The 11,115-nt window shown below is 43.8% G+C and overlaps 3 protein-coding genes across 3 annotated transcripts; 2 read left to right on the forward strand and 1 right to left on the reverse strand.

Annotated features, from left to right (window-relative positions):
• Nucleotides 1-2,245: 2,245 nt before the first annotated feature.
• GLRG_02989 (choline-sulfatase) lies at nucleotides 2,246-3,995 on the forward strand (the record flags this gene model as incomplete). Its single annotated transcript, XM_008093674.1, has 2 exons — nucleotides 2,246-3,804; nucleotides 3,857-3,995. The coding sequence occupies 2 exons, from the start codon at nucleotides 2,246-2,248 to the stop codon at nucleotides 3,993-3,995; spliced, it is 1,698 nt and encodes a 565-aa protein (XP_008091865.1).
• A 1,101-nt stretch (nucleotides 3,996-5,096) lies between these two features.
• On the forward strand, nucleotides 5,097-6,030 carry GLRG_02990 (RNA polymerase II mediator complex component Med8; the record flags this gene model as incomplete). Its single annotated transcript, XM_008093675.1, has 2 exons — nucleotides 5,097-5,236; nucleotides 5,373-6,030. The coding sequence occupies 2 exons, from the start codon at nucleotides 5,097-5,099 to the stop codon at nucleotides 6,028-6,030; spliced, it is 798 nt and encodes a 265-aa protein (XP_008091866.1).
• A 450-nt stretch (nucleotides 6,031-6,480) lies between these two features.
• Nucleotides 6,481-7,204, reverse strand: GLRG_02991 (uncharacterized protein; the record flags this gene model as incomplete). The annotated part of the gene is made up of 2 exons (XM_008093676.1): nucleotides 6,481-6,661; nucleotides 6,717-7,204. 2 exons carry the CDS (start codon nucleotides 7,202-7,204, stop codon nucleotides 6,481-6,483), a joined length of 669 nt encoding a protein of 222 aa, XP_008091867.1.
• Between the last annotated feature and the right edge of the window lie 3,911 nt (nucleotides 7,205-11,115).

Consider the following 11,115-nt stretch of genomic DNA (forward strand, 5'->3'; position numbering starts at 1 on the left):
GCCCGGAGTATAAGAACTTATGCCGATGGCGTGACCGGCCTCGAGGAGGGCAACCCCGCAAATGCGGGGTGTGATGCGGCTTGAGGACGGAGGTAGACGCCATCATAATGTCCTTTTAGTAGTAGAAACTGTGAGATTGAAGATGCAGTCGTAGAATACAGGAGCCCCCTCAAAAAAAGAAAAGACAAAAAAAAGACAAAAAAAGCTAGGTAGAATTGTCATGGCATCAGCTCGGGCTGGGGAATCTGAATGTAAGCCGAGACGAGGCGAGATCAGCGGCTGCGGACTCCAACAAGTTCCTTGCTGCATTCGTTTCCGTCTGGATTATGGAGATCCGGCCCATTCGCTTCAATTCGTAACCGAACTGCTGGTGCCTTTGTCCTGCATGCGTAGACTGGGGTGTCTGTAGATGCACGTGTAGTATTAGACACCACCTTGGAGACGTGATCTGCTGGTGCACAGTATCTCTCGCTTGAGACTCATATTGTTCATTCGTCCTTTGCCCAGCCTTCGCGTCCCTATCTGTGGGAATGTGGTTAAAGCGTGAACGGAGTGTTCCGTAATCTTGTCGCGTGTACGGTGGGGTGGAATTCCCTCCGTCGCCTAAGCGTTGCCCAGGAAAATTGATTGCTGTGGCATGTCAAGCTCGCAACCCCTCCAGCTAATCGGAGGAAACCCTGGCAGGGTTGGGTGACGCTTATGCAGGTTGAGGCCTGGTGTTTGGGTACATGCGAAGATGCAGGAGGGCGATTGGGGTTTAGCCGCCGGGGTCCAGGGGTCCGTATAGCAGGGAAAAGGCGAGGGAAAACAAATCTGTATTCCTCCTCGAAGCATAACGAATGCCGTTCGTGCTCCAGAGTGTCCGACCACTGATCACGCGAGAGGCACGGTGCAGGCCAATCCATGCTCGACGTCCCAGAAAGTCTAGCCGCTCGTTCTTGTGGTTGTTGTTGTTGTCGTCGCTGATTATCGCATGTGGCGGCGATTTGTCCACACCGCCATCTAATCATCGACATAGCCATCGGAGGCTAGCCACATTGGAATTGCGAACTGACGATAAATGGAAACCAACGAGGGATATGTAGCTTCTTATGATGCAAAGATGTCCGCACGACGATCATGGATTCAAAACAAGACGACTTGACGTTGGATGCGACCTGGAAGAGGTAGGTGAATGGCGGAGTGTTGCTCCGCTTGTATGATTTCGCCATTGTCCGATCGAAAAACGTCATATTTGACACATGCGACGACCTCCGCTTCCTAGGCGATTGAGTAAGGTGGCGTGTAGGTGTCCGTGTGCCGGTGGTGTATGCGTAGTGGCGTAGATGGATGGATGACATTACACTAGCGAAAGGAGAAGAAGGTCGAGGAAGTGAAAGAGTCATCCATCCAACCCACCGGTGCTTTGGCCAAAGGGTATTGGGACATTGGTAAGGCGTCTGGCCGGTGACCCAAAACCACATTACTTTCATTATCTGTCTGGATAAGGAGATCTCGATTTTCGTGGACTGCGGGCTCCGGCTGGTGTATCCCTCCTATTCTGAGCCCCGTTTTATTGCATGAGTTGGAACAGGATCCGCCAAGCTGGGATGTGATGGTGGGTCACCCAAGGAGGGGTGTGCAGATAAGTCATGGCTATCTGGGGTATCCTTATCTGGGGCACTCAAGGGACTACCCTGCCTTTGTATATATGCATATATATGCATATAGACAATCCGTCCCGTTTGGGCGTCGCTCCTTACCTTTGCTTCCTCAGTCTCTTTCTCCACGTCGTTCCGTCGTCGCTTCCTATCGGGCTCCATGGGGCGGCGGGAGTCGAGACGGATGGGACTGGCTTCCCCCTTCTCTCTTTACCCCCCCGTCACTGCTCCCTCCCGTGGCGCACTTTCTTAAAGGACAGCTTCTCCCACATATTTTCTCATCCGGTCCTTCTCTTTTTTTTTTTTTTTACTGCGTTGCCTCGAAGTTTGAGCTGGTTGTGCCTGCCCTTACACATATTGCTGGTCGGTCGTCGCGTTGTCTTTGATCACGTATAAACTTTGATTGTTGCTCATCATCACCCTCGACGCCCACACCAACCCCTTCCTTTATAAACTGCCAGACCGCCTTCTTGTCTACCACTACAAAGGAATCTTCCTGCCACCACACGCACCCCGCAGGAAACTTCCAAATCGTCCGTGGCTCACCCTCTTGAGTTTCAAAGACAACTTATCTCTTGTTCATATTGTTGGTGTCTGAGAGCACAATGGCTCCCGACCTCAACTCTCTTCCCTCATCGCCTGTGGCGCAGCCTGCTCACAGCAAGCCGGCCAACGGCAATGGCGCAACCAGCGCGAAGCAGCCCAACATTCTGTTCATCATGGCCGACCAGCTGGCTGCACCCCAGCTGAAGATGTACAACCCCGAGTCCCAGATTAAGACGCCAAACCTGGATGCTCTTGCCGCCGAGTCTGTCCAGTTTGACTCGGCTTACTGCCCCTCGCCGCTTTGCGCACCCTCGCGCATGAGCTTGATCACCGGCCTCCTTCCCATGAAGATCGGCGCATACGACAATGCCAGCCAAATCTCGAGTGAGGTTCCGACCTACGCGCACTACCTGCGCTTGAAGGGCTACCACACGGCCTTGGCTGGCAAGATGCATTTCATCGGTGACCAGCTACACGGTTACGAAACTCGCCTCACCAGCGACATATACCCGGGCGACTTCGGCTGGGTGGTGAACTGGGATGAGCCTGACACTCGTCTCGAGTGGTACCACAACTCGAGCTCCATCCTCCAGGCCGGCCCTTGCGTGCGAAGCAACCAGCTGGATTACGACGAGGAGGTCATGTACCGGTCGACACAGTTCCTCTACGACCACGTCCGCGAGGGCCCTGAAAAGCGCCCTTTCGCTCTTACCGTCTCTTTGACTCACCCTCATGACCCTTACACAATCGAGGACAAGTACTGGGACCTGTACGAGGATGTTGATATCGCTCTTCCCAAGGTCCGCATCCCCAAGGAGGAGCAAGATCCCCACAGCAAGCGTCTCATGAAGGTTTGCGACCTATGGGACTACGACTTTACCGACGAGCAGATCAAGCGAGCCCGCCGCGCCTACTACGGCTCCGTCAGCTACGTCGACGACTGCGTTGGTAGGCTCCTGTCCGTTCTGAAGAAGTGCGGTCTTGACGACAACACCATCATCGTCTTCAGCGGCGATCACGGTGACATGCTGGGCGAGCGTGGGCTTTGGTACAAGATGAGCTACTTTGAGTCCTCTGTCAGAGTTCCTCTCTTCGTCCGCCACCCCCACGAGTTCGAGCCTCACCGCGTGACCAAGAATGTGTCAACGCTCGACATCCTTCCGACACTTTGCGATCTGGTTGGTACGAAGCCCGCGCCCGGCTTGCCGATGGACGGCACGTCGCTGTTGCCCCACTTACAGGGCAAGACGGGCCACGACAAGGTCTACGCCGAGTACACGGGCGAGGGCACTATCAGTCCGCTCGTGATGATTCGTGAGGGCCCTTGGAAGTTCACTCATTGCCCTGTCGACGGCACTCAGCTGTTCAACCTTGAACATGACCCCCTGGAGCTGGTCAACCTGGCGTCCCAGAAGGCCATCTCCGGGAAGTTGCTGGAGGAGGAAGCGAAGGCAAAGCTCGAGGAGTACACGGCCGAGACGAAGGCCAAGTGGGACTTTGACGCCATCACCGAGCAGGTCCTGCAGTCCCAGCGCAAGCGTCGGCTGGTATGGGGAGCTCTCACCCAGGGAACTTTCACCAGCTGGGACTACGACCCGGTTGATGACGGCAGAATGAAGTAAGTCGAGCTTTCCCAATCAAGACAGAGCCAACATCTAACGATCCCCAAGGTACATCCGCTCGCAGATCCCTCTTGATGATCTCGAGCGTCGCGCTCGTTACCCTCCCGTAGACAAGTACGGCCGGGAAGTCGACAGAGCGACGAACGGCCAAAGAGTTTACAGCCAGGCTGGGTCACACGGCCAGTAAAGCTTTTGATCTATATCCTTTTATGATGACGAACCTTGCAAAACGCATTTTCACGACGGCGTCCGGGGGGGCATTTGGTCAGGATTTCAACACGCATTTCACCTTTGTTGTTGTTTTTGTTGTTGCAGATATCGGCATTGCGATTCATTGCGTTTGAAGCATAGCCACCTGATGGGTCAGAGGCCCTCTGCATAGCATATTTTGATAGGGTCGCCGACGACGGGGCCTAAAAGTTAGGAGAGAAACTATTACCAACACATTGCCACCGTGTGCCACCTTGAGAGTGAAACTGTTCGGAGGATACCCACCAATGTGCATTGCCCACAAGCCTAGCTGGCCACAAGATCACTGCGGTATGCGACTACCGAGAAATTGAGACTTTGTTTGGCTTCATTGATGACATGGTTGTGTTATCAGGCACATCACGAATGCCATTGGGTGGAAACATGCACGAGAGAAACCGATTGTGGCCCGTTGCTTCTCATTAGTGTGACTGATTGCTCAAGTAAGGTACATATACAAGGCGGTCCGGTCCCTCTTCAGGTTGCACAGGCACACAATAATACTCCGACGACTGATCGCTGAGCCCTTCCCACGACAGTCCGTCCCTATCCGGCCCTCCCTGATTAACAATTGGCGATCCGCCTTGACGCATGGCCCCTGCTCCCCCTCAACAGCAAGCTTCACAGGAATGCGCCGACCGGTAATTAGTGGGGGCACCGCTCAGAGCTCAGACTGCGTGAAGCGGAGCTCGGCGGGCCCCACTAAACCCCACAGGCCGATTTTCTAGAACGTCACGTCGCCGACGGGGGTCGAAGCTTCTTAGAACCGCACCTCAACTTCAACCCCCAAAAACCCACCCACGATCGCGAAGCTCCGGGCCTTCGCAAACGAGTGACCCAACTCCCCCCCTTCACTCCACTCGCGAAACGTCTCAATCAATACCGAAAGATTCTGCCTGCGGCAACCGTAATCCCGAAAACGTGACTCTGGCGCGTTGGTCGCGACTGAGAAGAGCCTCCCCCCAGGACGACGGATTCCCACCGATCGAAGCTTCCACATTGCGGCGCCCGCTGGCCTCCTCGACGGTAATACGCGGTCATGGAGAAGCCAAATGCGCTCGGCATATCCGCCGACGAGTTCAAGGCGATTGAGCAGACGCGCCAGCGCCTGTTCCAGCTCTCCAACAGCATCCAGGGGTTGAAGATTGATGTCTTGAAAAGCAACCCCCTTCCGCCCCCGTGAGTTGCACTCCGCCATCCTCCTAACTGCTTACCCCTACCACAACTTTCTCTATTTCGTGTGTCCGATCGTCCACAAAAAGCCTCACAGAAGAAACCGAGAGATATGTGAGGCTAACCATGGCCCCCTTTCCAGATCATCCCTCCAGGCGCAATCCCAGATCCTCCTCCGCAACCTCCAGTCCCTCCTCGAGACGCTGACGGAGAACACCCACGTCTTCCAGCACCTGCATGTGTTCCCGGACGTCGCGTACCCGGGCCGCGTGCACGAGAACATCCTCACGCAGCTCCTCCGCAAGAAGCTCGAGCCGGGCGTGGAGGAGTGGGTCGAGCGCGGGCGTGAGGCGACGAATGAGCTGCGCGCGTCCGCGCCCGGGGGCGTCGGCGGCGGCGGCGAGGCCGGTCTCGAAGAGGTCTGGCGCGGGGTGCGCGACTGGACCGTCGAGCGCGTGCAGCGCTACGTCCTCGAGGAGGCGGGCGACGTCTACACGGCGGAGGAGCGCGAGCGCGGCGTCGAGAACGTGAGGACGGGGCTGAAACGCAGCCTCGAGGACGACGAGGACGACGAGGACGACGATGAGGAAGATGAGAGCGACGAGGAGGGCGGGGTAGATGGTGACGTCGTCATGTCAGGGCAGGGCCAGCAGCAGCAGGCGAAGCCGCCGAAGCCCACGGGCCCCGAGCCGGAGATGCTGTTCTGGTTCGAGGCGAGGGGGGACTTTGACCTGCCGCAGAACGTGGACCTGCTGAGCCAGGCCGGCCTCAAGCGCGGCCCGATGGGGGTGAGGAAGTGAAAAAGGTTTTTACCCCCAAGGGTCCGGGGGGAGGATATGATACCCAGCCGCGACGTCGGCTTTTTTTTTTCTACTCGTAGAAAGTTTTTCACGAAATCAAGCGCGTTCACATGATTGATGTTGATTCTCTCTTTCGAGCTGGCCACTGATGCGATGTCCAGTTTCAGAGAGCCTGCGTGGAGACCGGGCTTGGAAGTTCCTCCGCCCTTCGTACGAGATCACCCGTCGCATGTTTCAGGAATCACTGATACGACATGGCCGATGTTTGAAGTAGCCAGCTTCAACTCACGTTTTCTTGTTCAGTTAAGAGAGCCTTGTTCTTCTTGTCATATAGGTAAACATCGTGTACAGATCTCAGGGCGCAACACTCCTCCTCTTCCTGGGCCTCCTGAAGTTGTCTTCCTTACGCTAAATCGAGTCCTTCCGTCCGCATGGGTCAACAAGGCAATGCTATTGCGGACCTGCGCTGGAGCCATCAGGGTGCGCGTTGCGCATGTGTCGTCTGAGGTCTTCGAGGGTACTGAAGCCCTGGGTGCTGACGCTCCGCGTGCGGGTGTCGAACATCGGCCTGCGGGTGCTGCATCCGGAGACATTGCATATGTAGTCTACGTGGGGCTGTCGCTTATTTATGCTGGACGATGTCAGCACGGTCATTCGATATTGGCCCCATCATGCCACGAACTCACGTCTGGCTTGTGATACTTCCATCGGCCTCCGCATACTCGTCGAATGAAATGACAGTCGGCAGCGTTGAAGCTGTGGTGTGGGAACTCATACTGCCCGCGCTACTCGAATCGACACTATGAGGGTGGATCTGTTCTATTCGGTTCCACGAAGTGTAGTTCTGTCTCCGAGGAAACGAGTAGGGGGACATACTGCCCGCGCTGCCCAAATCGACAATATGAGAGCGGGGCTGTTGTCTTGGTTTCCACGGAGCGTGACCCTGTCTCCGAGGAAACGAGTAGGGGGACATACTGCCCGCGCTGCTCGAATCGACAATATGAGCCGCAGTATCAAACAGATGTTCGGGACTAGAAGGATACGGATCGTATGGCCGATCGCCTGGGCCGGAGTTGATTCTTGCGCTGTTGTAAACCATGATTTCGGATGTGGTCGGTATCTCGACATTTTGAGCATCGCTGAGGCCACGAATCTGCTGCAGGATTTCGACCATGGGAAGGACATAGGCCTCTGCGAGAACGTCGGAAGCTATCACGTGGCCAATAACTTTATCCGTGTGGAGGTCGACCACCCATGAACCGGAATCGCCGTGCAGTAGCCCTGGAGGAGCAGTCAGCAGTGTTCCATTCCTAGATAATGCGTCACTTACAGTTAACCCTATAAGTAAGAAATAAATATATAATATTAATATAGTAATAACACTTAGATATAAAAGCTTATATAATTATAACCTTAAATTTAACCTTAAATTTAACCTTATTTACAACCTTAAAGTAACACTACTATATATATATATATAAGATATCTAATATAACCTTTACTTCTAGATATAGACCTATAGAGATTTACTCTCTAGTACTCTATCTCTAAGAAGTATAAAAAGTGGATATATATAAATAGTAACTAGATTTACTCTAGGGTACTAAAAATAGAAATATCTACTTAAATAAAACTAGATATTAAACAGACCGTATTATACTGTAACAAGCTGTAATAAGTAGTGTAACAGGCTGTAACTAGCTTAAAACAAGCTGTAATAATATAAGGTTTTAAATCTATATAATAGTATAATAAGTATAATATAATATAAAGGTTAATATATATATTACTAGAAATATAGAAGTTAGTTAATTATATATAGAGATAAGATCCCCTTAAGGGATTCTAACTCTCTATGCCTTCTAAGCATAATAAAAACTACACCTATCTTTCTACCTATCTATTTACCTATCTATTTAGTTAACCTACTAATCTACCTATTATTTCTTATTATAACTACTTTATAGTAATATAATAATATAGTATAAGCGTCTTAGCTACCTAGGTGCTAAGGCTTTATAAAAGATTATAAATACTATATATAAAGTATATTTAACTTAAGTTAACACTATAATAATATAAGACTATAATTTATATAGTTTTAGTAAAATAAGATAGTAAATTTACTACTAGTCTTATAAATTAATTATAAATATAGTACTAAGTAATTACTTAGTACTAGACTTTTATAATCTTAAATAAGGGTATATAAGATACTACTTAGTAATAATAATCTTAAATTAGGTAATAAGCCTTATATAGAATTTCTACTTATATAGCTACTACTAAGATACTATTAAATTGATAATAAAGGGCTTTTTTATAATACTAAAAACTAAATATTTAATTATACTAAAAGTTATTAAGGCTAACTAAGAAATCCTATACCTTAAGTAACTTATAGATATACTTTTTAATTATAAGATCTTTATTAAGCTATTAGTAGTAAATACCTAGGCTTAAAATAAAGGCGCTAAGTAGATTACTATAATTATTAAACTTAAGGTATAATATATATATATTAATATAAAATCACCTAAAGTCTTATAGCGTAAAATTATAACTATAGCTACTTATCTTTATAATTAAATACTATTAGTAGCTTAAAGTTAGAAATTACTATATTAACTATTTTACTTATATCTTATACTTAATAACTATACTAAGTCTTTACTAATAGTAAAGCTAGATTTTTTAATTTATAAGCCTATAGCTACTAAGTGTATATACTAATAGTAAATATATAACTATTATAAAACTACTAGTAAAAGCTTACTACCTATATATAGATTAAATTTCTTATTAGATATATATTTAGTAATTTATATTACGTTTAGTATTTAGTATAAAATAAGGTTTTTACTATATATAATATAATATTTAATAAGAAATAACTCTTTAATAAATTAATAAATAGATTACTTAATAAGCTTTATAAAGCTAACTTTATAGTAATTTAATAATATATTAACTAGCTAATAGTAGCTAGTAATTAATACTCTTTATATAAATAAGCTAATAAGAAAATAAATAAAGTAATAAAGTATACTAATATTACTTTACTAAGGGCTTTATAATTAGGTAATATACTAAAATATCTATATAAGTAAGTAAAGTTTATATATCTTTTTACTTTACTACTATTACTACTAAGTGCCTTTTTTATAGTCTTTATAAATATTAATATAAGAGGTAGTAAAATAAGAACTAATAGTTCTAAATTAATTAATCTAATAGCTAATAGGTAAATAATTACTAATAGTAAAATAATTAATAAGTAAATACCTAAATTAATAGCTAATAGCCTATAAGCTAGTAACTTACTAGTAACTAATAGTTTTAAAGTAATAAGAATAGTAATCTTTTATACCTTATCTTATCTTTATATAATTAATTTATAAGATATTACTAAGCATAAAAAGATATTAAATTCCTAAGTAACTATAGCTAGCCTATTAGGTAATCTCTAGCTAGTAGTAACCTTATTTAAAGGCGTTATAAAAAGGTATTATTTTACTATATATAGAGGTAGTTAGATTACGCTAAGGACCTTATTTAAGACTACTTTCTTTATAAGGCTTACTTTATAGTAAAAGATTATAAACTATATATAAAGCAGCTTATAAGTAATAATATAGTCTAGTATATTATAAAGTTAACTAATAAGTAAAGATTACTACTTTTAGCTAAAGTATACTTATAGCTAAGAATTAATTAACTATATAACGCCTAATAAGTATAATAATTATAAATATATTACTAGTAAATTACTAGTAAATAGTAAAGATATTACTAGACTTTATAAGCTAATAAGTATATATTAGAAGTTACTATACCTTTTATTAATCTATAGATAGTTAAAAAGCTACTTATATAAGAAGTAATTTAAAAACGCTAAAGAAGCGCACTTATATAAGCATAAAATATTAAAATCTTAGGTAATAGTGCTATAAGTAGTAACTAAAAAGTATTAAGTCCTTAGCTACTACTAAGTATATACTTATAAGCTTAATAAATATAGTTAATTAACTAAATTTAAAGTAAGACTTATTATTTATAGTAACTAATAAGTAAAAGATCTATAAGATACTTATATAACTATATTAGTAAGTATATTATTTAAAATACTTATAGTAATAGCTACTTACTTTAACTTAGAACTACTTTAATATAATATAGTAAATACCTTTATTTATACTACTATTAATAAAGTAGTATTTATAAAGATACCTTTAGGCTACTAAATTACTAGCTAGATCTTCTAGTTATTAAAAGCGCTTTATAGGCTTTAATAATCTTCTCTACTATAGTAAAAGCACCTTAAAGAAGGGCTTACTATATAAGGCTTTTACTAAGTACTTAGTAAGAATTACTATTAGAAAAAAGATTATATTATATTTCTTTTTATATTAATAACTATATATTAGCCTATTTATTATAAGAAATAAGGTAGCCTTATATAAGATATTACTATATAACACTACTTCTAGTATAATATTACTTTATAATTTAAGAATAAGGTAGTATTTAGCTATAAAGCGTAGTGTAATACTATCTAGAAATAATAAGCTATTTTTAACTGTATAAATTACCCTTATAGTAAGACTACTTTATAATAGTTATAAGCCTAGCTCTAATTTAAAGTATAACGCTTACTATTATAAAGTAGCCTTACTTTAGATTTACTTTTCTTAAGTTACTATTTTCTTTAAATATTTATAATAAAGCTATTATATTATTAGATATACTTATTAGTCTTATAACTACTTATAAGCTATATAGACTATTAATTATTTATAAAGATTAGTTCTTATAGTATATAAAGCTTTACTTTTTATTAATAACCTATAATATCTAGTAATTTATTAATCTAGATAGCTAAGAGGAGCTCCTTAAGCACGTAGGGAATCTAAGCTATATAGAGTACCTCTATAAGAAGAATATTAAGTAACGTAAGATCTACTATACTGCTTTTTACTTATAGAAGTAGTTACTAACTAAGTAAAAATCTAATACTAATAAGCTAAAAGAACTAATTAATCTTATAAAGATAAATAAGGCTATAAAACATAAATAGCTTATATC

This window comes from Colletotrichum graminicola (genome assembly GCF_000149035.1).
Source record: "Colletotrichum graminicola M1.001 genomic scaffold supercont1.8, whole genome shotgun sequence".
In the NCBI taxonomy this organism is placed as follows: domain Eukaryota; kingdom Fungi; phylum Ascomycota; class Sordariomycetes; order Glomerellales; family Glomerellaceae; genus Colletotrichum; species Colletotrichum graminicola.